The sequence below is a fragment of the Equus quagga genome, chromosome 1 (genome assembly GCF_021613505.1).
Source record: "Equus quagga isolate Etosha38 chromosome 1, UCLA_HA_Equagga_1.0, whole genome shotgun sequence".
NCBI classification, from domain to species: Eukaryota; Metazoa; Chordata; class Mammalia; order Perissodactyla; family Equidae; genus Equus; species Equus quagga.
This window is the reverse complement of record NC_060267.1, coordinates 164060606-164087257: the sequence shown is the minus strand read 5'-3', so window position 1 is coordinate 164087257 and position 26652 is coordinate 164060606. Positions and strand designations below refer to the sequence as shown.

At 46.6% G+C, this 26652-nt stretch overlaps 1 protein-coding gene across 4 annotated transcripts in view; it reads right to left on the bottom strand.

The window, feature by feature from the left end:
- RFTN1 (raftlin, lipid raft linker 1) overlaps positions 1 to 26652 on the bottom strand; it is a 197882-nt gene that overhangs the window by 22572 nt on the left and 148658 nt on the right. For all 4 annotated transcript variants that reach the window (XM_046676243.1, XM_046676250.1, XM_046676226.1 and 1 more), the window contains exons 6-7: positions 26176 to 26379; positions 14321 to 14436 (exon numbers count right to left, since the gene is read on the bottom strand). In XM_046676243.1, the coding sequence (XP_046532199.1) occupies positions 14321 to 14436; positions 26176 to 26379 (320 nt within the window). The remainder of the gene's footprint in view (positions 1 to 14320; positions 14437 to 26175; positions 26380 to 26652) is intronic.

The following is a 26652-nucleotide window of genomic DNA, read 5'->3' as shown; positions in this document are numbered from 1 at the left end:
CCCTCATTTCCTCCATACCAGACACACTGTGACCTGGCATCACTTCGGGAGCCCTGAAGTCTAATTTATGATACCCTACCGTGAGGCCCAGCACGGCCACCAGCCTACCCTGGGAGGGAGAGATAAAAACCCACACTGGGGAAGAATGTCCTAGCTCGAGACGCTGCCCTGGCTTCTCCGAAAGTACCACGCACGCCGAGCTGGCAGGAAAATCAAACCTGCATGCGCAAGATAACACCCTCCTGGATTCTAGGACAAGCGAGGTGGTTTGGTCCTAGTACATGCGGTTTCTCTGAAGTCATGTACACAGGAGCCAGAAAAGGGTTGTGGGGCGGAGGGACAGGATGGTATGCCATACACATTATCAGAGCTGTCTGCTGACATGCGCCTGCACTGGCAGAATGAGAACCTGGCCAGGTGCGTTATAATACAAGGGCTCCCAGATCACACTGGAGGTAAGGAGGCCAGATGTTTCGAGGTTAAGGGGGCGAGGGCTGGGGCCGACTCTGACCACTAGCAGAGACAGACGCGGTAGTTCTGAGCACAAACAGTTAAGCAGCTCAAAGCTGTTACATCCTGTGGGCTGCTCAGCGGGACCTCATACTGCGACAGCACGAGCCTTACATCCTCCAGAAGCTGACATTTTCCACACAGGCTGAATGCATCAGGGGTGAGCCTGTCCTCTCCAGCAGACTTGGAAACAGCTTTGTTTGATAACAATTAAACAAGAAACATTCTCTCCATCCAGGGACTTGCCAAGTCCGTCCCACTTGCTTTGATGAGCGAGAGGAAATTAGACTTTCTGGGAATACATAGGATTTCCCACTTTATTACTCACTTTAGACAATACGAGGTGGATGAAGGATCACACTTTAAACCTTTCTTTCTTGTTTTTCCATCTTATCTACTACCTAGAAAAGAGAGAATTTAAAAAGAGCTTTCCCACAGCATATAATTAAAAAGTATTTACTTTGGAGTAGAGTGGGGGAGGTCTGTCAGCAAACTCCCTAGAACTTAAAAGTTCGTCAAAGTCCTCACCTTCAACTATAGTAGATTCCTGACAGCACACCAATAATCATGAACGCTAACCCAGATGATGTCCCCGAACAAAGGTTGGTTCAAAATCATAATGGAGGAGGAAACGGAAGTCAAAGGGTTATTCCACCGTCACTGGGCAAGCTGGCAACAGACAAAGCCACACGACACTGGGCTGTCGTGGCATTAGGTTCACTCTGGAAAAAAAAGCGGGTGGAACTTGCAAAAAGGTGCAACGTTCAACAGAACTGATTTTCTCTCCCTGGCTTTCTCCACCTGGGAAATTCAAGGTGCCACATTCCCACTTCAGCCTACGGTCAATATTTTCTTCAGTCAATTCGTGGTGACCCAATTGTCAAGGTCTCGTTGCTATGGTTACCACAATTCTAACTCAACCCTCTGCTCATACTCCCCTCTCCCTGAAGCCAAATTATGTTACATTAAATCCCACAGCACATCCTCTGAGGACCCTGCTCCTGGTAAGTGGACTTCCAATAAGGCTTCTGAGGTGCTGGAAATCTCCAACAGGAATATCCAAGCTTCAGGACATGTCAGACTCCTGACTGTTGAGTACCCCTTCTATTCGCTGGCTTGCTACTGCTCCATGACAGCCTGAAGATAAATGCCCCAGAGCCTGTAACAGATGCACTCCTGGGTTTCCATCAACAAAGCGATACCCCATCTTCCACTTCAGCTGAAGAGCATGTTTAAGAATTCTGCCTCAAAGGGACCACTTGACTTATAAGCAATGGGTCAACCATGCACCCCCACTTATTAAAGCTGGAAGGGAGCAGGGTGGTCCTGCAGTCTAGCGGTTCCGGGATGGCTGGTTTTTTAACATGCAGATCTCTAATCTCCACCCCCAGACCTACTAACTCTGAATCTCCAGGGCTGGTGCCTGGAAATGGGTATTTTTAGGAAATCCCCAGGTGATTCTGAGGATCAGCAAGGTTTGTGAACCACTGCTCTAGCGCTGCCTGCCCAAAGCAGGAGGACCACCTGCATCACTCCAGAGGGATGGTGACTGGACATCTGAATCACACTGTCCCCGGGAGCTGACAGCCTTGGGCCCCAGCCACTTCCACTGCTGAATGGTTCTGCAAGAGCTCTCCAAAGGGACCTAGTTTTTCCCTTGCAATCAAGGAAAACAGACTCTAGCTCCTTTATCACAGGTTGGCCTCTCAAAGATACGGAGCCAGCTACCTGACTGCCCTTGTTTTTCCTTCCTCCAACATAAATATGCCCAATTGTTTTCAATCATTTCCAGGCATATCCTCCATCACTGTCCCTCTCTTCTGTCCACTCCATAATCTATCTGTGTTTCTCATTAAATATGGCAGTTGTGGTGGACATAAGACTCCAAGTCAGCTGGCACCAGACTGAAGAACAGAGAAATTAGTACCTCCCATGTGCGTTTTCATAAATACGGTCAGTTCTCTTTTATAAGTAGGAGTAACCTCATGTTGTTCGGTATTCTTTCAACTAATGTTTGTTGAAAACTTGTAACATGACAGGAATTAATTTGGATCCAGGGAACATGAATAGCAGGAATGGCGAGCCCCTGACTCAAGAAGTTTGCATAGAAATTTAAAAATTAAATAGTTCTAAAGTGAGGTGGGATATGCTAAGTGCCACAAGGAAGGGAGAGAAATCCCACTTATGGTATCCAAGACGATTCCATAAAGAGTTGGGCCAGGAAGGGTAGGGATCTCAAAGGGGAAGACTTGGGGTGGAGAAGGCACTCAGCAGAGGGCAGGAGAGAACACAGATGGAGGGACAGAGCCAAACAGGGTGTGATATGGAAAAGCCCCCTTTGTCATAGCCCAGGCATCTAGAGTGTTTGGAGGGGAGTAGTAGGTACACTGTTCATCCATATTAAACTCTTTTTCATTAGAATTGCTGTCAAATCAGGTATTCTCCATTCAGCATTATAGATTTTTTTGAACTTAAATGCAATTGATTTTTTTTTTTGATCCTTAAATGCATCCCATTACATTTTATTGGGCTGGGTTTGATCCAACATTGATAAACCAATAGATAATGAGATCGGAAGGGGTTTAAGAAGTCAGGGAAACCTACTCAAAAACGAAGCTGGATTAGATAAGTAATTTTCAAGGTTTCTTGTTTCTTTTCCTTTTTTTTTAAAAGTAGTGAATGCTTTCCACAAACATCAGTTGTAATCTAATTTAGAAACTCCACAGGTGAAAAGAGATAGATTCATAAAAAGCAGCCCTGGATGATGTTGGTGTGGGTAGGTTGTCCAGAATCTTCCCCTCTCTCTACTCTCAAACATGCCCTTGATCCTTTTCCCCCATGCCCAACTGGAATGTTTTTGTAGAGCCCAAGAGCATCCACGTTCTTTAGATCCTGATGGCCACCCAATATACTCCATGGCTTCCCAGCTTTGCGTCTCCACAGGTCCACCACCTTCTACATCTCTACATGAAAAAGATGTGAAATGGGATAAGGCACAGGGTGGTGTCATAGGGGCCATGAACCTCCCTCCCATTAAGGCATGTCCTTCTGAGTGTAGCCTCTCAACCAGCTAAGCTCCATCCATAGGCCCTTCTTTTTCATTTAGTTTTACTAAAATTCTTGGCCAAGTAAATTTCAAAAAGAACAAATTCCCAGGAGTGGCAACGAATGATTGCTTAACTACAAGAATGCTCTCCAACCCTCTATACTCATTGATTTAATAAGTTCTTCTTGGAGAATCATTTGCCCAGTCCTCACCTGTGGCTCCCAGACTGTCTATGAATTTAAAGTTCTTATGGGGGCTACATAGAAATCACGAAAAAGAATGTGGGCAGCCTCTAGGAGCAAAGACCAGCCTCTGGCTGGCGGCCCGGAGGAAACAAGGACCTCAGTCCTACAACCGAAAGGAAGTGAATCTGGCCAACAACCTGAATGAGCTCAGGAGTAGATTCTTTCTCCAGTGCCTCCAATAAGGAACAAACCCGATTCCAGTCTTGCGAGACCCCGAGGAGAGGACCCAGTCAAGCCCACTTGGACTTCTGACATACAGAAACTATTAGATAATAAATTGTTTGTGCACATGTTTAAAGCTTTCATAGAATCATGGTCCACCCTGCTAATCTCAAACACATTGGGAAACCTAAAGATTGACCCCTTCTTACCACACTGAGGGGTGCCTCTTCCTTCTATTTCTGTGGCATGCACTGAATGTTTTAAAGCACACTATTTAAAAAAAAAAAAAAAGCATTTGTCACAAGATTGTGAAAATGTGACAATTGCTCTCACCCCCCTTCCTCTGTGGCAAGGCTCTAAATTCCCGGTGCCCCATGGTCTTCAGCAGAACGCACACTTGCTTATCCTCTGTCATCAGCTTTAAAAGGTTCCTGGTGATTTAGGGCCTTTCACCACCCCTCAGGAAGCTTGACAACAAAGAGAAATTATTTATGGGTGTGGAAGGGCCACGGGGTGGGCATCCATTTTTAATGACTGCTCTCCTTCTCTCCGGTTAAAGGCATCAATTCTTCCTGCTCGAATTTCCTCCATTCATCAGGTTTTCACAGTGCCTGACACACAGTAGGAACTCAATATTTATTTATTGAATGAACTTTTTAAAAGGTCTAACTTACTTGTATTAACTAAATTTTGTACAGGAAGTAAAAAATGGGTGTCTGAGAGAACAGGAGAATTGAGTTTACGGAAGAAAAAAGTGCAGACAGAGAGTAAAAGTCAAATTCTTCCTTTCGTCATCCCACTGTCCGAGCTGCCACCAAGTCTAGTCGTTTTTAAAATACCTCGAAGAGCCCCCCTCTAGTCCCACTCAGCGGCAAACACTGTTGGCTGCCAGAGCCAACAGCCACTTGGTAGCCCAAGTTCCCCGTCTGAGCCGACACCCTCTCCAGTCCCAGCTAACCATGATCCTTGGCAGTGACATGGGTCTGTGACCCAGCCCTGGCCTATGGGGCCCAGGGGAAACTCTGCTTGGGGGTTCCTAAGAAAGGTTTGACTTGTTAATAAAAAAGAGCACATGGCAGGAAACGCCACTGTTCTTCCCACTGTCATCAAGTTCACATCAGATGCTTGGAACTGCTGCAGCCACTCTGGGATTAGGATCATGAGATGAGACCTGGCAGACAAGCTAAGGACCAGAATGCAGAAAGGTGACAGCAGCTGGGGCCCTGATGATGTCCTTACACCATTGAAAAGCTGAGTCTGCAACCACCCCATCTTCCTCCAGACCTGCCAGGTAAGATGAGATGAAAAACTCCCTACTGCTTAAGCCACTTCTAGTTGGATATTCCATTGACAGAGGAAAGCATCCGAACTGACACCACGACCCCCGCCCTTACTCTCACCTTGGGACCTCTCTCCCAGGCTTCTGTTGGCCATTCCCCCATTCCACTCCACCTCTCCAAACACACATCCCTTTAGGGCCAAGTGTCCGGACACACGGCTCTCGGATGAGATCCCCACTACGACCCTCTTCAACCTACTGCACACTCAGGCTCCTGCCTCGACCACAAATGCAGACATGCCTCAAGTACACACCACTGGGCTATAGCCAGGCTTGCTGTACTGGTTTCCTAGGGCTGCTGTAAAGAGGGACCACAAACTTGGTGGCTTACAATAAGAGAAATTTATTCTCTCACAGTTCTGGAGGCCAGAAGTCCAGCGCCTGTGTCACTGTGCCAAAAGCAAGATGTCAGCAGTGCCGCGCTCCCTGTGGAGGTTCTTGGGAGAGAATCTACTCCTTGCTTCTTCCAGCTCTGGGTGGCTGCTGACAATCCTTAGCTGGTGGCTGCATCCCTCCAATCTTCAAGGCCAGCGATCTCAAATCTCTCTCTACCCTGCCTTCACATCCCCTTCACATCTTCTCTCTGTGTGTCAAATCCCCCTCGGCCCCCTCTCATAGGGATATACGAGATGGTTTTAGGACCCACCCATACAGTCCAGGAGAATCTCCCACCTCAAGATCCTTGGCTTTAATCACATCTGCAAAAATCCTTTTTCCAAATAAGGTAACGTTTACAGGTTCCAGGGCTCAGAACCTGACAGCCCGGGAGGGCAGTGTTCAGCCTACAACACACGTGTCTGTGTGTCTACACCCACCGCTGCGTATCTCTGGGAGGAGCTGCCTCTGGGAAGGGAGAACCAGGGAATGGAGGCTAGAAGGAGGAGGATTCACTTTTTAATATATATACTTTTAGACTGTAAGAATTTTGTTTGACATTATTATAAAACCCACAATAATTTTTACCTCAATTTGCAACATAATTCACATGGAATTTTTTTACGATATATTCTATCTTAGTTCAGGTTCCCCAGAAGCAGATCCTGACAGGAGGATTTGCCTGCAAGTGACTTATTAAGGCGGTTCTTCCAGTGAGGGAGTGACAGAAGCGGGACAAAAAGTCGAAGAAGCCAAGTAGGGTCTGAGGTTTACACACGTCTCCTGAACAGGGGCTCAGCCTCGCCCCACGGGAAACTCTGCAGGGTAAGTTGTACTCAGAAGTGTCCCGACCTGAGACACGGCAGCTGGGCTTTCACACACCCATCCTCCTCAGCCATGGACAAGGACTACCACGGGGCATCTACATACACAGGCACTCCCGACTGTCCTTGCCTGAGCCAAGCAGGCTCCTAGCTCAGGAGCAGGGTCAGCAAAGACGTACAGGGCGGGCTGCTGGGAGCGCAAGCACATTGGTAAAAAGAGATCCAAGGGCTCTAGAAGAACACCAACGTTATCCACTACGTGTTCTATTTGTGAAAAAAATTAATTCATGTGCTTTCTCTTCCGGTCTCCCTCTGCTCTTGCCACTTCCCACCAGCAGGAAGCCCCCTCCAGCTCCCTTGGCTCATCCACATCCTGACTGTTGACAGCCTGCTGAGGCCCACTGTGTCCACAGGCCTTGGTCAGCCTCTGCCTTCTCCCGGGGCACTTCCAGCCAGCAGGACACCGCGGCACTGAATGCCTTGCTACTTATTTGCCACCTGGATGCTCCTTGAAGGTGGGGGCTCAGCAAATGCCCGTCTGTGTTCCTGTCCTAGGGCAGCAAAGAGCAGGTCACTCTCTCTGACCCTCCAGGGTCTCCCAATTCCCTGAGAGTTCTCTGTTCAGTACCCACTGATCCCCTTCACTGTATTTTAACTCCTACATAACCTTCCATGAGCACCGGCCACCCCTGGGAAGTGGCAGGGCTGGTTTTGATGCCCTGGCCCCTCATCTCTGTGTCTTGCCACTGCTACAATACACATGACATTCCATGACCCCCAAGCCAAGCACCGCTGCCAAGGAGGCAGAAGGAAAATTCTGTCTGACAAAGATAAAAGAGGGACAGACAGCCACGCAGAGTTCCACCACGCCAGCACGGGGTCAAAGATTCAGAGCAGAAGTCAGGACTCAATGACTTGTTAGTAGTTTTTTTTGGTCACTGTTTTTAAACACAATCTCCATCATTTGGGGAAGAGGAGCGACTTGCTTGGGGAACACAGACCGTATAAATTAAGCTGTCCCCGCCAAGTTCCTGACAGCAAAGAGCACCAGAGGCCCTTTCAAGGGACAAGAAGAAAAAGGATTTCGAAAGTTCAGGAGAAAGTTCAGCATGGCCCGGTGGCCAGAAATGCTCGAAAGGAAGCTGGCTCCAGGTGGATGTGTCACTCTAGAATAAAAGCTGGAGGCAACTAAGGAAATCAGTGAGTCTGCAAAGATGGATGAGGGTGGATGTACGAGAACAGAAGGGAGGTCCCTAACTCTACAGGGATGGTGACAAAAGTAAGGCAAACCCATAAAGAGGAGGAGGAAGGCTAAGTCTCAACTGAGATGAGGTGCACGTGACCACATCCATGTATATGCACATGCACACCTTTTAAATTATGTTCAAAACAAGAAAGTGTACCAAAAAAGGATATGTTGAAGACAACAGAAAGTAGAATCACTCAGTTCCTAGTTTACTTTCTTTTCTACAAGGAGAAAATGAGTCTATCTAAAGCCTAAAAGAAAAAAGGATGTGGTAAAATATAACTAGTGATCTTTTAAAAATTAATTTTTCATTACCCAAGTAAAATGAGTACTTCTTTCTATAAAAATGAAAATATTACAGACAAAGCTACCTCCCACCCTTCAATTCCAGGTCACACGTAACCCCTGTTATCAGGTTGATGGGTGCCCTTCCAGGCCTTTTTCTGCATTTGCATATACTCACAGACAATACATCATATTGTCTTGTGAAGTTTTTTCACCATTAATGCATCACATTGTTTGTATCCGTACTAGTCAGGATTCCTGGAGAAACAGAACCAACAGGACGGATAGAGACAGAGACAGAGAAAGAGAGACACAGATCTACCTATATCTATATATACAAACATGTATATATAGAGGGAGAGATTGAGAAGAAGTGGCTCAGGTGACTGTGGGGGCTGGCAAGGCCAAAGTCTGCAGGGCAGGGGGTCTCTCAAGGCCCTCAACTGATTCGATGAGGCCCACCCACATCATGGAAGATTAGTAATCTGTTTTACTCAAAGTCTACTGGTCTGAATGTTAATCACATCTAAAAAATACCTTTACCGCAACATCTAGATTGGTGTTTGACCAAACAACCGGGTACCATAGCCTAGCCAGGCTGACACATAAAACTAACCATCACAGCATCGTTCTGCAACTTAAGCTGTTTAACAACATTTCCTAGAGTTCCTTCCATGTCAGTTTATACGAATGACCACATCCATAAGAAGGATGCACCATCCTTTATTTAATCATTCCCCTACTGATGGACATGTACCTTGTTTCCTTTTTTCTATTACTAATAATGCTAAAATAATGTCCTTGTATATGACTTCTTTGTGAACAAATGCATTTGCTTCTCTAGAAGAGAAGGATATGAGGTATGGACTGGCTGAGTCATGGGTAGTCATGGATGGGCTTCTAAAATTTTTGAGAGAGGTTGGCAACCTGCCCTCCAAAGCAAATCTCAAAGTTTTAAGTGATGAATTTACAATGCATCAAGCCTAGATGAATGACATTGTAAGGACAAGGTGCTCAGGCACACTGGTCAGCACACTAGCATGTCACTATCAAAGGCGAGAGGGGACACAAGGAATTTGAGCAAAGTGAAAGTCCTGAGAGAGCTGCTGGCATAGATCTAAGGTTATCCTGACGACCTCGCAGACCTCATCTGTGCTGTGATCTGCTCGGGGCTGGAAAAGGAGTGGAGTTACAGCTGGGATGGGCTTGTGTCTTCAGTCCTGGTGATCACTCGTGGGAAAAGCTTCTGTATCACAGGAAAAAGGCAGAGAACTGCTGTCTTTGGCACTAAAGGCTATGATCTCAGAACCAAAATAATTATCTTGGAGAAACTGTGGCAATGAAGAAAAGTGCCAGATGGTTTAAAAAGAACAAATATTGGCTCCCTTGTCAGAGCAGAAGGTGGTAAATTCTAGATACCATAAAAAATTGATGTCACTCCCTGGGAAATCCTAGGCTGGATTGTAAAAGAGAGGGTTGGGGGCCTTTGGAAACAAACAGTTCATCTCCGGAAGCCTGCAGAAGTTCACGAAGAACAAGTGGGACCCAATGTGCTGGACACAGTCATGGGACAGGTAGGGTGGAATTATGCCCAGCGTGGATTTCAGTTACAGAAATGCGTCTTACCAAGGCTCTCATGATTCCTTCAGGGATAAGATGGTGACATGTTAGATGGAACAATGGGGCCATCTATAAGCTCTGTGGAGGCGTTTGGGGTAGCATTAGGGACCGGAGGAGCGATTCCCACAACATGCCAAAGGACATGTCCTCCATCCAGTTTGTTTGACACTGGAGAGGAAAAAGTCTACACAATACCCGTTAGAAATGCCTCATGGATGGACGTTTACCCCACTCACAATTGCCTTTAAATGTAGGCTGTGGGTTTCCAATGAGAAAAACATAATTATTTGCATTTGACTGCAACTCTCCCTAGCCCAGCCCCCTCTGTGCTTTTACAAGATCAAGGCCATCGGGAGAGGATCTTTCTTATTGATGATACCAGGTGACCAATAAAAGAAAGTGGGGTTTACTTGCTATATGTCAAGTATTACCTTCACAACCTTTTAATATATTCGCTCTTTTAATTCTCATCAACTTTGACAGGTTGTTACCAGTGTCCCCATGTATACAACAGAAAATGGAAAACAAAGAGGGAGTGGGTCACTTTTCATACGCTCGGTTATTACTCAGCTGGGAATGAGAGCGCCAGGAGACACACCCAGGCCAGACTCGACAGTCTACATTCTCCTTCCAACAGACTTCACTGTCTGCGGAGCTGTGAAGAGCCAGATGCAGTTTTTGTGAATGTGTGTGTGTGTGTCTGTGTGTATGCACGTGCGTGTAGAGAAGGAAGCCAGCAAGATGTGGCTGAATTGGAATGGCACATTGGCACACAGAGATGAAGATAATAATATGCACAGGAGTAAAGGGGCAGGAAAGGGACAAGTCAGTCCCAACTGTGAGCAAAGAGAAAAAGCTGGTTAGAGATGTTTTGTGGTCAAAGCCCAGGAGTTCGTGGGCTGGCCTGGGAGGACAGTGGTTGCCAGAAAAGCAGGGTCAACCAGAAGCCAGAGGGACCTGCCCAGGGCTTGAACAGGAAAGACCTCCCCAGAGGCCAGAAGAATGGGGAAGAGAGGAAGTAGCTGGGTCTCAAGGGTGGAAGGTGAGGGAGCTGGACAAACACCTATACGCCTGGAGGGGCATGCCGAAGGGGGCTGTCTGTGGGTCGGAGTAGGGGTCTGACAGCCTCTTCAAAGAGCTGAGGCATGGGCAAACCAGCCCTGGACGGGACACTGCTGGGCTGGGTAACAGCTATATATATGTGGTTCCTCTTAGGCAGGGATTCTCAAAGTGGGCTGAATACGACGCTCAGGGGAGAGCCTGGACATCTGTGTTTTAAAAAGGTCTCCACATGATTCTGACACAAGCTCAGTTCTGAGAAACACTGGTCTACCCTTGGGCTGAACCAAAAGGCCTTCAACCTAATTCAGGAAGCTTTCACCAGGTGCCCTGAAGAACAAAGATGAACATAACCAGCCCAAGAAACTCACAGTGAAGGGAGGAAAGAGGATAAATAAATAACAATGATTATAATAGGAGCCTGACAGGCTTACGCACAGAGAATTATGGGAACACAGAAGAAGGGTCTTTAACCCTGAGGGAGTCTGAAAGGCTTCCTGGAAGAGGTGACCTATGAGCTGACTCCAAGGCTGCCTATACCAGCTTTAAAGAGAAAGAGAAACCCATATACCAAGGGTACAGTCTGCCCAGAGGGGATCTTCCCTGCTTTTGCCCTTGAGAGATGGTAACCTCAGAGGCTGATGCTGCTAAAAGGGACAGAGGTCTATTTCTACTGTGGGAAATTCAGGGATGCTCCAAAGACACCAGAGAGAAGAGTAAGTCTGAAGACTTGGGTGGGAAAAATTGGTAAACAACATCAAAACCATTAATCCACTTGTCATCATTATCATGATAATTAAAAAAATCTGTTTCTGCTTACCTGCATGCCAGTCACACTTGTATATCATAACGTGGAAATGGGATGAAATAGAGGCCCATCCAGTGGTGTGCTGGTAAATGTTTACAACTGGCTCGGGGGGAGGGGCAGGCGGGGGGGCGGTGAGGGCGGGGGACTTGATTTCTAGCGTTTGCCAATTTCAGTGGTGTAATACTTCCACTGTGGCCAGTTTCAAGCTACTGATCTGACTGACTCTGTCACTGAATATGGAGCTGGGAAGAGATGCACAGAATTGGCTTTGCAAGCTGGTGCACACCGCTGGGTTTTAAAACCCTACTTCATTCCAAGGAGTCCTAGGGAAAAGCCAAAGCATTCCTGAAGTGTGTGAGTGTGTGTGTGTGTGTGCGTGCACAGCGGCAGAGGTGGGACACAGGATGACGACAAGATGACCCAAAATTAATATCACCAAATAGATTAATGCACAAAAATAAGAAGTCAAGAGGAAAAAAGTTCAACTACGTGATAAAGAAATAAACTTGACAAATAAACCTAATGGAAACCAATCTGCACATCCAGGAAAAGGTTCTGAATAAATGGTCTAACTTCTTAACCTGACAAACCCTAAACTTCTTAACCCATAAAATTGACCTCTTTTCAAATTAAAAAGACAACAGTGTCCTTATTTTAGTTTGTAACCTTATCTCCTTCCCACAGACATTTCAGGTAGTGTGCATTCACTGTTACCCATCAAGGTCACAGTTAGTTTCAAAGGCTAAAGAAAGATAAATTATTGGGGTATTTTTTCCATCACCCCTTCATCAAATAACACACTACAGACATATGGTGAGACTGGCCCCAGTACTGTACTTTTAGACACTGCTTTGTAAAGCTGAGTGTGCATAAGGATTCCCCAGAGGGCTTATGAAAATACAGATCGCTGGGCCCCATCTCCAGAGTTTCTGATTCAGCAAGTCCAGGGTGGGTCCAAGATTCTGCATTTAAAACAACTTCTCACGGGATGCTGACGCTGCTGGTCTTGGGACCAGATTTTGAGCATGACTTTGGATCACTGCCATCAAGGTCATCTTTCTTGAGGAAACCACAATGCCCTCCCTTAAATAGCCATTTTAACGTGCAGACAGCAAGAGACTTTACACACGTCCCCGTGGCTTGCCAATCGCTTCCACACATGCACCTGTTATTGGCGCAGCCACACATGGATTGCTACGAGAGCCAAGTGTTACAGAGCAAACTGCGTGTTGAAGCATGTGGGCCGTGTTCCTGGGTCCTTAAGAGCCTCGACTGCTACCCCTGTTACTTCATATTCCACCATCGCCTGGAGCCTTCACTCTCCCACGTGTGGTGGGCTGGATGAACAGCACTGCCCCCCATCCTACAGTTGAGGAAGCTTAGGGTCCTGAGAGAGGACATGACCTGCCCTCACTGGACTGTGCATCTTAGACTGAGTATTTTAGACTCATTTCCTTTGCACCCCATTTCCAGTTAGGGGCAGGGAGGCCCACTGGGACCAAGGTCAGATGGAAGCAACTGGTGGAGGCTGGTCACAAACCAGGTTATCACCTGACTCCTTACTGTCCTTGCTACGCACACCCCAGGAGTCCTAGCTTCTCTCCTAACTGGCCCTGGCTGCTGTATTTTTGGAATTCCTGTTTCTGATTACCAGTTTTTCTTTGTACTCCGTTGCTGTCACACTGGCAAGCAGTTATTTCCATCATTGCTCAGATGCAGGCATGCCCCCAACGGCCCTGTTTCCCACTTCACGCCTCCTGGGAATGGCTGCAGGCTGAAAGGCTGGGCTAACAGTGCCCTCGGGGTGCCCGGGCCCAGCAACCAGATGAAGGACTCGCCTCCAGGCTGCAGTTCCAAGGGCACAGGGTGTGGCAAGCACGGCTGTCTGGTGGGTCCCGGGGCCCCACACTCCTCACAAAGAGCTGCATCCACATCTGTCTTACTTTGGCATAGAGAGCTGGCTTGGCAGGGGCCCCTCGGAGTGATGCCAACCCTGTGTTCTTTCCGGGCCTCCTCGAGAGCGTTCTGGAATCAGTCCTCTACGTTCAAACAGCTTCTCCCTTTACATCCCAGATGCTGGGTGGACAAGAGACTAGTCTAAAAAGACCAGACTTCCATAGTTAAAGAAATGCCTTTAAAGTACACACCAGAGAATCTCAGAAACAAAGCAGCTCTTCCAAGGTCCCAGAGGAACATGGCTTGAGGAATTCCTCTGTCCACAGCAATTTGGTGACCTCACAGGTCAACATTTCTTAAAGGCATCCTCCAGCACTTAATGTGTAACCTTGGGCCAGGGACCTAAACGCTCCGTGCCTCAGTTTCCCCATCCGTAAAACATGGGCAATCACGTTACTTCATAGGTTTATTCTGAAGATCAAGTGAGCATGTGTGCATAAATTTTTTCTAAGGATACTTGGCAGAGGGAGCCATGGGGTCTACCTCCAATAATGATGTTGCTCTTATCATCATGGAGGCCACAAACTATGGGTTCACCTCATTTATGTCACTTAGAGTTTTTAGTTCTATGCAAATTAATGAAAGGAGAATCTCTTTCCACCCATCATCCAGCACACACGAAGTAATTTGCCTATAGAAAGGGAAAAGTGGGGCCCATCCCTCCCCCCCGGGGCGGTGGAAAAAGGGGCACGGAAGGACGAAAGGGGTCCTTATCGGGTCTACCCGGGTCAAACTGCCTGTCAGAGGAAAGCCACAGCTGAGCAGCAGCCACAGCCAGGTCCAGCGAGCGGATAAAAGAATCATTGTCCAAACAAAAGAAGCGCCCCTGCCAATCCCCCACTTACTTCCAGGACCGTCCATTGTTCGACAACAATAGCATCATAGCCCTGCATGGTTTTGCTATCTTCTGTGGAAACAGCTTCAAAGATGAATACTCCATCTGTCAAGCCGTGTAAGGAATCTGTGGAAAAAGAGAAAGGCGGGGGGGGGGGGGGGGGGGCGCTCTGTAAACCGTCTGTGGCAGAGGCCTTACAAGCAGCAAAAATTTTCACTGCATTCATTAATAATCCTAATCAGAACATCTTTTCAGCATGTTAATTAAAGAAGGCACACACAGCCACGGAGTCTAGCCCCATCAGAATGAATGAGACTAATTTACCTCGCAGTTTTGAATAATATCCTTGATTTTATGAGCCCAAATTTCATTGTTAGCAATCACCATTTGATTTCAGGCGTTTACCTTCCTTTCCACGCTCCAGCGGCAGGATGCACTGGGGAGAACTTATTCAGGGTAAAACACAGTCATTTAGAGACAGTTTTTAGAAGAAAACTATATTTAGGTGGAGAGACTTTTTTTTAAGGGGGGATAGATATAACACACCAGATCTGAGCCTGTCAGACACATTCTACACGCGTTGATTCTTGGAAGTTCCCATGATGTGGGCTGCTGTACAGATAACGCTTCAGGCAGCTCTTGTCAAGAGGGGGAACTGGAGGGGGGGGGAATTTTCCCAAGTGATTTACTACTGAAAATGTTTCCTTGGGCACTGCTCCAGTCTGTGGACAGGTTCTGAGGTCTGTACAACTCAACAACGTCCACTAACCATACAGGACGATTCTAGAACTGTCTTAGGCAATGAGGGTATACAAAAAATCATAACAGGGTCCCTGCCCCTGCGAGAGACATCAAGGGAGGTGCTTTCAGCCCCTTTTTTGGTTAACGGCTCCTAAATGCCCTGGATTCATTTACATAAGAGATTGTGGGCAAGAGGACGGGACTGAGAAGCAGGTGTTTTGGGTCGGTGCTCTATCGTGAAAAGTGAAGTGACCACATTCAGGAGCTTGGTCTTTCGTCTGTGAAATGGGGTTGTGGGCAGAGAATTCCTCTCGGTCCCTAGATGCTAGTCTACGAATCACTGCTTGACCATTCTGTTACGGACAGAACTGTGTCCCCAAAATTCATACGTTCAAGCTCTAACCTCCAAAGTGGCTGTATTTGGAGATAGGGCCTTTAAGGAGCTATTAAGGTTAAATGAGGCCATAAGGTGGGCCCTCATCTGATAGGACTGATGTCCTCATAAGAAGAAGAGCCACCCCTCATTTGCACAGAGGAGATGCCACATGAGGACCAAGGGAAAGCAGCTGTCTGCAAGTCAGGAGGAGAGGCCTTGCTAGAAACCGGAGTTGCCAGCTAGACCACGGACTTCTAGCCTCCTGAACTACGAGAAAATACATTTCTATTATTTAAGCTATCCCATCTGTGGTATTTTGTTAAGGTAGTACACATAAAAAATGTGTTTAATGATATACTATTTTTGCTTTAAAAGGACAATTCACAAAACAACGTGATCATGTTTTTCAGGCAGGAAAGGGAGACAAATTCAGAAAGGTCTCTGAATCACACTGGAGTCCAGGAACTGCTAGCATTTTCCAGAAGTCCCAAAGAAAAAGATGGACAGATGTAAAAACATAATCTTTAGCTTCTGTCTTCCAACAGACCTCAAAAACAAAATCAAAAGGCTATCAAAATGATAAAATTATTTGCAACAACAAAAATAAATAAATGGCTAAGTTTAACATTCTCTCTATATAAAACTTTTACAAATCAAGAGTTAAAAATACTAAAATACCATTAGAAATGGGCAAAGGACATCAACTAGCAACTAATTAATTAATTCTCCCTCTCTCTCGTGGTCACTCCTTTTTTTTTTTTTTAGGAAGATTAGCCCTGAACTAACATCTGCTGCCAATCCTCCTCTTTTTGCTGAGGAAGACTGGCCCTGAGCTAACATCCCTGCCCATCTTCCTCCACTTTTTATTTGTGGGATGCCTACCACAGCGTGGCCTTCTGAGCAGTGCCATGTCCGCACCCGGGATCTGAACCGTGGAACCCCGGGCCGCCAAAGCGGAACGTACAAACTTAACTGCTGTGCACCGGGCTGGCCCCTGGCCACTCTTTCTTGATGGCCAGTCATGTGTCATTTAATGACAGGGATGTGTTATAAGATATGCATCCTGAGGCCATTTCATTGTTGTGAGAACATCATAGCGTTTACTTACACAAACCCAGGTGGCATAGCCTAGCACACACCAAGGCTATATGGTACTAATCTTATGGGACCACTGTCATATAAACAGTGTTCGTCATTCACCGAAACGTCATTATGTGGCCCATGACTGTATTGAAAAAAATTTTTCAATCTCTCTTTTGTTTATCCAATTGGCAAATTTTGAAAAGAAAACACTCACTGGTGGTGAGGGTGTGGTGATATGGGAGAGCTTACTGTGCTCAGGGAATTTTAACTGCGCACTCTTTCTAGAGAGCAATTTAACAACGTCCCAAGAGCCTGAAACAAAAAGTCCATCCCCTCTGAGAAGAAATCCTTTTAGTCTGTCTTGAGGTAATAACCACTAATGCTATCAAATATTTATCTACAAGTATTACTTAGAAACTTCTTAAAAATATAAATAGTCTAAATGTTCAACAATCCAAATATTTAATCATAAAAAAGGAATTAAATACATTAGGAGATTTCCATACAATTACACACTATACTGTCCTGAAAAAAAAAGTCACAGGAGTTTAATGATTCAGAAAAATGCTTTAGGGACAACATTATGGAAGAAAAAACAGGATACAAAACCACAGTAGGAGCTGTATGTAAATTTTTATGTTAAAAAGTGTTAGACAAACAAATTTGAAGGAAACATAAAATGCTAGCAGTAGTTATGAGTGGTGGAATTAAGTATAATTTGATTTTTCTTTTTTATCCTTTTCTACAGGGTTAATACAAGAGTTCATATAGACAGAACAAAAGTAAACAGACAACACAGATGAAAAAGAGTTTTCCTTGTCTGTCCTCTACATGGCTCTTGAAGGCAGACTAGAACCATAAAATTTTAGAAACTATGGGGTGGAAATCTTAACGCAATCTAAATATGAAAAGCCTTCCTTACAATAGTCTAAAGAACGGAAGATAAAACCTCAGAAGAGTGAGCACCATGTCACTGCAAGCATTCAAGCTCACACTGAAAACCTTTCAGCCACTCACTCATTCATTCCAACACCTATAAGCACCTATCATGTGCCAGGTACTCTTGCAGTCACTGGAGATCATGAAGGTAGCAAGACAAATGAAGTCCTGCCCCATGGAGCAAGGGAAGGGAGACAATAAAATAATGTCACAGGTGAGAAATGCTATAAAAATATAAAGGGCGCTAAGAGGAGAGAGTGAAGGTGGAGGCAATGGTGGTGGCTATTTTTGCAAGAGGTCTTCAGGGTAGGCCTTCCCATGTTGAGTAGAGACATGAACTAATTGAACAAGCAAGTCCTATGGATCTGCTCGATTTGAGAGTTCAGGGTAGAGTACACAGTTTAAATAGAAATGCAGAGTGAACGAGGAGCAGCCAAGGACCAGAAGAGCAGCAGAAACATGAGAGAAGAAAGTCAAGACTAAGAGGACTGTTAGGGATACCAGCCAACTAGGGGGTTATCCACATGACTCGCTTGGTCAACGGAATATTAGCAGGTGTGATGCAAGCAGGGGCTTGAAAAGCACTTGTGTGGTTGAGCTGGATCTCTTATGTCTCTGCCACCACTTTGAGAGCACAAGCCCCAGCTAGCCAGTTGGTTCCAGGAACATGCAAGACATGTGGAGCAGAGCTGCCCCTGTGGTGCCCAGCTTAGATCAGCTGACCTACAGACCTGTGAGTGAGCCCAGCTGAGATCAGCAGAGCTGCCTCAACAGAGCTGCTCCAGCTAACCCGCAAATATGTGAAAATAAATTTATATGTGAGAATAAACAGAGCTCACAATGAGCTTAAGCTAATGAGCCCTGGGGTGGTTTGTTACACAGCAGTATTGTGGCAACAGCTGACTGATACAATGCCCCACTTAAACTAAGAAACACAAGACCAGTGTACTCTGCTGGGCCTGGAGATATTCCTGATTATTCCAGAATTATAGAGAGGCTTGACTAGCTCAACAAACCATAGCTGTAAGGGTAACTCCTGGAGCACAGCAGCCTTATCCTGATACTATTCCAACTTGACAAGCTAATACTCCGTTTCAAGTAAGATCGCTGTGGGTTAACCAATACTGTGCTCTGGTTTCTTATTTGTTTCCTATCCTGAGAGTCTGTTATCAAACAGCCTTAGCAAAAGTGCTAAGCTCGCTTCTCTCAACTGCTTTACTAAAACGTTTCCCCCAAGTGTTGGTTCAATGCCCTCCCGAGACCTTCAGCTAAACCACATTACAAGTATTTTGGGGTCCAGGACAAAGATGGACCAGAGTCCAGCTCATTTTTAAAGTTCTGGGTAACCCAGGTCCTGCTGGAGCCTCTGCCACAATAGGGATGCCCTACAGAACCCCTGCGAATGAAGCCTTCCCAAGTCCTGACCTGGGGATGCTCAGGACTAGGGGATGCTCAATGATTCCTTCAGGTTTGTATCAACACAGCACAAATTCTCTCAGGGCTTCTACAAAAACATGTTCTATCCAATCTCCAAAGTCTCTACCTACAGATCTCCTCAATGGAAAACCTCCCAGCCCTTTCAGTGTGCCTACCATGTGCTTTAAGTATTAGAGAGCCCAATGTGACATAAATAATATCATAATGCTGAGCCCGCCAACAGCACTAGACAGCAGAGTTGAGATCCAGAAGGGAGAAGGAGACACTGCAGCCCATGCAGATTTTCTTTCCCACCCCCTACCTGGCTGTCCCTCTTTCCTCCAGAGTCACAGGCCTGGGAGGAGGGCTCGGTGGTCAGTGGGGAGAGGTATGGCTGGGCTTAGGGACATGAAGTAGGAACAAACCAGGTCCTTATGTACCAGCTACCCCATCTGGTGTCTGCCTTCCAGCCTCTCAGCCCACTGCTCTGCAGTTCTGAATCCAGAGTGCTGATTCCACCTACTTAACTATGAAGCAAGTTCAGAATGGCTGTCAAAATTTGGTCATCTGTAACAGCAAAAAAGCCAATGAACCACAGAGAGCTAGACAGCTGGGCTTTTAAGGAGCCCCTTGTTTTGACGGCCTCGTCCACTCCCCATCTCCTCATCACCCTCCCGGCTCAGCCTCGCTGTAATGTGCACCGAGCTGAGTATAAATAGGTCTATCGGAGAGTGAAGGCTCCTGATATAAAAGGTTAAATCGCCCTCCATCTATGGAAAACACTCCATTATCTCTGCATTTTTTATTAAAGTAAAGATGCTTCCCTACTGTGTACAGAAAGCTATTTGCCCTGGTATTGTATAAATATTTGATGCTGGTCTTTTGGCAAAAGGCCACCTTAACATTCCAAGCTTATGACTTACAAGAAGGATGTGGGAAAAGGAGATTTGCCCTATTATCCCAAGAGGTAAATTCTAGGAGGCAACAGCTCTTCCCATGCGGCCTCAGAGACATCAAGACTCCGTCTAGCAAACCAACCTTCAGGCTCACCCTACACGCTGTTCTTCAAAAGTCTAGCCTGAAATGTGCACACCACGGCAAGTGGTCAATGTATGCGACTATAAAAAATGTTACTGTTCTTTTAACAAGCTAGGTTGGAGTAAATTTTCCCCACTAGGGGGCCAGCCCAGTGGTGCAGCAGTTAAGTTCGTACGTTGCACTTAGGTGGCACGGGGTTCACCGTTCGGATCCAGGATGTGGACCTACTTGCTGCTTGGCAAGCCATGCTGTGGCAGGCATCCCACATATGAAGTAGAGGAAGACGGGAACGGATGTTAGCTCAGGGCCAGTATTCCTCAGCTAAAAGAGGAGGACTGGCAGCAGATGTTAGCTCAGGGCTAATCGTCCTCAAAAAAAATAAAATAAAATAACTGATTTCCTTGGCTCTCTGAGGGCCCCTTCTCCCCATCAGAGGCTGCACGATGCTCGCAGCACCACCTTGGTTCCAGGAATGGCATGTGCCAACTGCATAATCATAATTGCATGTGTTGTCATATGGACCTGTAACCCCACCGCAAAGGCAATTGCTGTCCAATCAATCCCGGACAATGGTGCCATGTTTCTTCCCCAGCACGCCACGGCTAACTCACTGACATTACCAAAAGAGTGAGCAGGCCTGCTCCTTCTCTTACTTCCCGAGCCACACTGCAGCTCTCGGCCTGCCTTCCCGTTTGCATCCTCAGTTTGTAGCAGTGAATGATCCATAGGAGATATTACTCTTCTTCAGTTACAGTAAGGGTTAGCCTGCAAGTTCAGTGCCATTTAACTGGCCAGATGGGGAAGAAATGCTCTGATTCCATGCTTGCTGGATGTGAGGCACTCGGCCAGGCACAGTTCATGGTTTCTTATTGAATCCTCCCCAAAATTCTGCAAAGGTTGTCATTCTCTCTTAGTGGGTGAGAAAATGGAGCCCTCGGATTTACATCACTTGTCCACGGTCAAATGGAACGCAAGGGCTAAACGAGACCTGAAACGTGGTCTGTTTGATTCAAAGTCTATGCTCTCTATGCAACTAACAGATATTTACTGAGCTACCAAAAGTGATGTAGCAGGCTCTGCTGCTCCTGCCTGGGGTGGGCGATGAACGGCCTAGGTTCCCAGCCGGGTGGAGCAGGTGCTCTCTGACCACTATACCTTGGTGTTTTGGGCGGCAACTCAGTGGGGTCACAGGCAGATGACCTCAAGGCTTCCGTTTGGGCCCAAATCTGTGCAAAGGCCATGCCTTCTTGCATGGGGCAAAAAATAAATAAAAACATACTTGTAAATGGATAAACTATACATATCGACAAAAGGGATAGTATACACCAATGAGAAAAAATGACCTGCAATAATATGTAAAAATGTGGATGAATCTCACAAATATGAGTGGAAAAAGCCAAACACAAGAAGGGCACACGCCATTTAAATAATGCTCACAATTAATCTATGGTGTTTCAGGGCAGGACTGTGGTCGCCCCTGGGTTGAGGGACTGCGAGGGGCATGAAGGGGTCTTCAAGGGGGCCTGTATGTTCTATTTCTTGATCTGCTGCTGGTTACCTGGGCGTGCTCACCTTGCAAAAATCCACTGAGCTGTATCCTTACAATCTGCACAGTTTTCTGTACGTGTGCTATACTGCAATAAAAAGTTTAAAGATGTGCTGTTATGGATACAAGAGGAATACATTTAACGGCATAAGTGAATGTACCCCTACATTATTAAGTGTATCCTGTGAAACAGAAGCCATGCCTGTAACCACTAGGCCAAACATTCCTGGAGACGGTGGTGTCCCAAGGGAGTGGCCACTGGGGCCACCTGGAGCCTCATTCTCCCTTCCTTTCCATTCCCCTCAAGCCCCAGCTCTTCACTCCCCATATCTGCAGGTTACTAAGTGTCATCTCAACACCCCAACACTAGGCTCTCTCCTCACTACCACTGGCATTACTGAGCATCTTCCAGAAGCCTTTATTGGTCACCTTCTGTATACAGGGTACAGAGTACAGGCACTAGGACAAGAAGAAGTACAGGACATGGGAGCTGACCGAGGGTTTCCAAGTATGTCTGAATAAATTGTGTGTCCCTACATATAAATCATTTGAAAGACACACATTTCTACATATGTATTTTGCAAATATAAGGTAATGTAGACTATGCTAGGCATCAAAAAAGGTGGTATAAGTACCAAATGTTATTTGGATTTAGATGCAGCTGGGGCATAGGGGAGAGTCTTAAGGAAGACCTAATCTTTTCACCTTTTAAAAAGGGTAGGCATGGAGCAACATCCCGGTATGATGTGTCTCCCGAGGTGATGCCACAGGTAGAACACAACATCATCTGGGAGGTATTGTAGTCATAAATGGTTAATTCATCAAGGCCTTAGAACTGAATTCTAGTTTATAGGAAAGAGGCTAGAGAAACAAGATAAATGACATCAAGAGGCCCTGACCAGACAATTCCAGAACGCAGGACATCCTGCAGGATAGGAGACTAGGTTTATTTTAAGCAGTCAGGGTCATAGAAACTGACTCTTCTAGGTAAAAGAGAACTGAGGACATGGTCACCATCTGCAGTGCATGTCGCTGGAATGGATTCTGGTTTGGATAACTGGCTACAAAGGACATTTTTGAAACAACTGAAGATATCTGAATATGGGCTGGATGAAGACGATACTGTCAGATGGGGAAGGACAGTGGGGCTAGGAAAGGGTGGGGGCAGGGGAGAGGGGAGGAATGGGGAGGGCCAGGACAGAGCCAAGGGCAGGGTAAGGGGAGTAGAGTAAGGGCAGAGTGAGGTGGGGACAAGGAGACAGTGAGGGGAGAAGAAAGGGAATACAGAGCAAGGAGAGGGCCCGAGGGACAGGGCAAGGTAGCTGGTGGCGGCGGCAGCAGCATCGGTGGCCAGTGACGGCAGCAGGGATCCTGCAGGCCTGGAAGCCCTGGTGAGAAGTCAGGCTCCAAGGTGGGTGTGCGGACAGTGGGCACCGAGCTCCACCTCACCCTTACCCCTGACTCCTGGTACCTGCCCGACTGCTCATCAACAGTCTTCCCTCCTGGCCTCTCCCACCCTTTGGAAGCAAAGATTCTGGCCTTCATCTCTCTGGCTGGAGTGTTTCTGTGTGCCTGTCCACACTGCTGTCTGACCAACCCCTGCTGAACTGCTTAGACCAGCACCACTGCAGAGTAACTGCTAGGCATCCACTATCATCATTATATGCTTTGCTTTCATCTGGGCCCAAGGGCACAGCCTCCCCGGCCCAAGACACCGGGTCATTCCAAGGAGAGGACCCCTGGAGATCAAGAGCAGAAGCCCGAACATGAGGACTGCACAAGCCCTTCCACATCCTGGGGGTAAAGACTCTAAAACAGAAGCTGGAGCCTTAACTGGATAATTCGGACTAAAACATCACCTTGTTTATGGGACAAAGTTCTCATGAGTTTTATGACTCTGTGGAAAATATTTTGAAGTACAAATATCCACTTAAGAGTCAAGACTAGTGCTTTCCCAGATGGCAAACAGCTTAAAGACGTGCTCTAGCTCTGCCAGGTTTATTGGTAAGGACACTAATTATCTTATTAGAAATAGGTTCCTTTCATAATGATGATTAGCTTGCTTTCTTTTTTAATACTGGGAAAAGAACATATGCATATTCCATCCCTGGCCAACGGAAACCTTGGGCTTCTCCAGAGCAGAAACGCCCTAACCCACTGAGCATTAATCCCCAGTCACACCCTCCCTCCCGTCAGAAACATAAGGCTGAAATTCTGTTTGAATTTTGGGGTGGCTTAAAACTAATTTTGTTCTGAGCATTGTGCAGCAGTCCCCGAGACAGACGTGCAGCTATGGTGGCGCTCTCCACGTGGGCAGCCCTGCGGTAGAGATGTCACGGGCTCTGGGCAAGGCTTCACAGCTGCACTCGCCAGGGGAAATTTCATGTTCTGTCTTCAAGGCAGGAAGGCTGGATTTAATGCAGCTAAAGCCAGGGGAGGATATAGAAGCGTTTCAAACGCTCAAGTCAAATCTGAAGAAAAACTGTATAAATTATCTGTGTTTTTGGGACTCAAGGTTGGAGAACGGGGTAAGCGGGAAGAGTGGAGATGAACTCAGCCTTGGTGGCCAAAGCCATAATGGCTAGGGAGGTAATAAAGGGTGCTGTGAACTTTCAAGGTGACCTCTCATGGGGCTCAGCTTGCCTCTGACACACTCGGACAGTAGAGCCAAAGAGAAAACTTCCCTTTGACACCCCTATTCTGCTAAGGGGGAAAAATTGCCAGTGGCCACCTGTGTAGTTGCTACCTCCAGCACCTCTTGGCACGTCTTTAAGATGTTAGGACGACTAACCAGTGGTTTCCAAGGGGGAAATTTAAAACTCTGCATGGCCACAAAGAGCCTCTACAGGCACCAAGAGGAGATAAAGGGAGCCGATGGTGCGACAACCCAGGATGGTGAGGGGTGCCCCTGCAAGAAGCAGGAGGTGGTCTCCCCTGATGCCAATGAATGAGAGCTGTAACCATCTGGCCCCAGCAGATGCCACTGGTGTCTTACGGCGCATGTCAAAACAGACTGTGACCTCCCTGGCTTCAGGGAACTCTGCAGGCACCCGGGGAGGCCTCTTTGTGCAGAGTGAGGTTACTGACCTTGCGTCCAGAGAAGGGAATTGACTCTCATTAGTTGGACTAATGAAATGTATATTCTAGAATTGCACTGTCTAATACACTGGCCATTAGCTACAGATGGTTATTTAATTTTAAACTAATGAAAATTAAATAAATTAAAAATTCCATTCCTCAGTCATACTAGCCACATTTCGAGTGGTCAGAAGTCACATGTGGCTGGTGGCCACCATATTGAACAGGACAGATACAGAACCTTCCCATCATCACAGAAAGTTCTATTGGACAGTGCTGCTTGAGTTTTTGTTTGTTTGTTTGTTTTTGGTTTTTTTGCTAAGGAAGATTTGCCCTGAGCTAAAATCTATTGCCAACCTTCCGCTTTTTGTATGCGAGCTGCTGCCACAGCATGGCCACTGACAAAAGAGTGGTGCAGGCCCACGCCTGGGAACTGAACCCAGGTTGCTGAAGCAGAGTGCACTGAACTTAACCACTAGGCTACCAGGGCTGGCCCTCAAGATGTAGCCTTAACAAGCCAGTCACCTTTCTTATGTCATTCATCCATGCCACAAATGGCTGTGGCCCACTATACTATACAATGCCTGCTGCTATTATATTAACACGTTAACATTAGACATCGCTATTTAGATAGTAACAAGTGACTCACGTCCAAAATTAAGTCCAGCTCACGCTGTACAACCTTCTAAGACTTTGGATGATTTAAAGCACGTACACTCAGAATTGAGACTGATATCTCCTCTAAAGATGTTTTCTGGCATTTCAAGGATTGCAAATAATGTAGAATTCAAATCCTGTTCCTGACTCTGCTTATTCTTGGAGCGCAAACTGCTCACCAACCACCACACGGTGTGGTCGAAGCCCCCTGCTAGGATTTGCTAGGATCAACGAATTTGGTGTTATGTTTCACTTCCTTCGGGATCCTGCTGACTGGCAGCCCTCAGAATCCGCACATGCTGGCATGCTGGCCCCGCTCCCCAAATTGCCTCCCAGCTTTGATGCACCCCAGTGACTCAACCTGCCTCCGTGTTAACCCGAAAAGCCTTCTTTTGCTTGACACTTCTCCACTTCGGGCAGACTTCCTCTCCGCCTTCGAAAAGCTGACATCTATAGTGCCACTTCATGCAGCAAATTCTCAGAGATAACCCATTCTTGGGGAGGGGTACTGGGTGCCACGAGACCCAGGACCCGTGTGTGTCCCCAGGGAGTTTACAGAAACCAAGCTGTTCGGTTCACGTCTCTGCTGTTAATTCGAAGGTGCTGCTACTGCTATTTCAAACTGTAATAGTGTCTACAAACAATTTGCACTTTGCAGCTGCATGATCCCCGGGGGGTAATTAACAAACCTGGGGAAATAATCTTTTTAAAATCTTTAAAAGTAACATAGATTGAGGCCACCATCAATGAAACAGAATCACTCCCCCTTCTCTGTCATTTTAGAAGATACCGGCTGACTCCTAGAGAGGTTTAGCAAGCATAGTGGAGGGCTATACAGAAAATTCCTCAAGACGTGTTAATCAGAAATTAAATGCCGCATGTTCATCAGCTGCAGAGCTTTCTGAATGGGGCGGGCTCTGAAGATGGGCTAAGATGACAAGAGTGAGCAGCAGAGTTCGTAAGGGCTACCCAAGGGCTGTGACTTCCATACCGTTGACCACACCAAGGTAGAAGACCGCGTTCACCAGCACGCCTCCTTTCCGGAAGTGGTCGCTCATGTGCTCCAACCAGTTGGCATCCAAACTGCTCACCATCTGGCCGTTCCTGGAGACCCGGAGAGGGATGGTGACAGGATAGTATTGCCGGCACTTCTGATGGTTCTTCGGTTTGTTAAAAAGGGCGAAGATCTCCATTTCTGTTGGAATTTGTAAAGGGAGAGGGGAGAGACGAGGTCAACCAGTGATAAAAATCTGCCTCATTGCGTCTAGAGGAATCTCTTAGGAGCCTGAAGAAATGATACCAAAGGTAAAATCTCTGTTAGCTTCACTGTTGCCGAATAATAAAACTCGACCCCAAATACTAAGTTAGGGCGCCGTGAAAGCGACGTGGACCTCAAAGGTTGAGCTTCAAGTTGGGGACTCAGGTTTTGAACCTGGCACATAATAAATATCTGTTATCTGGGATTAAT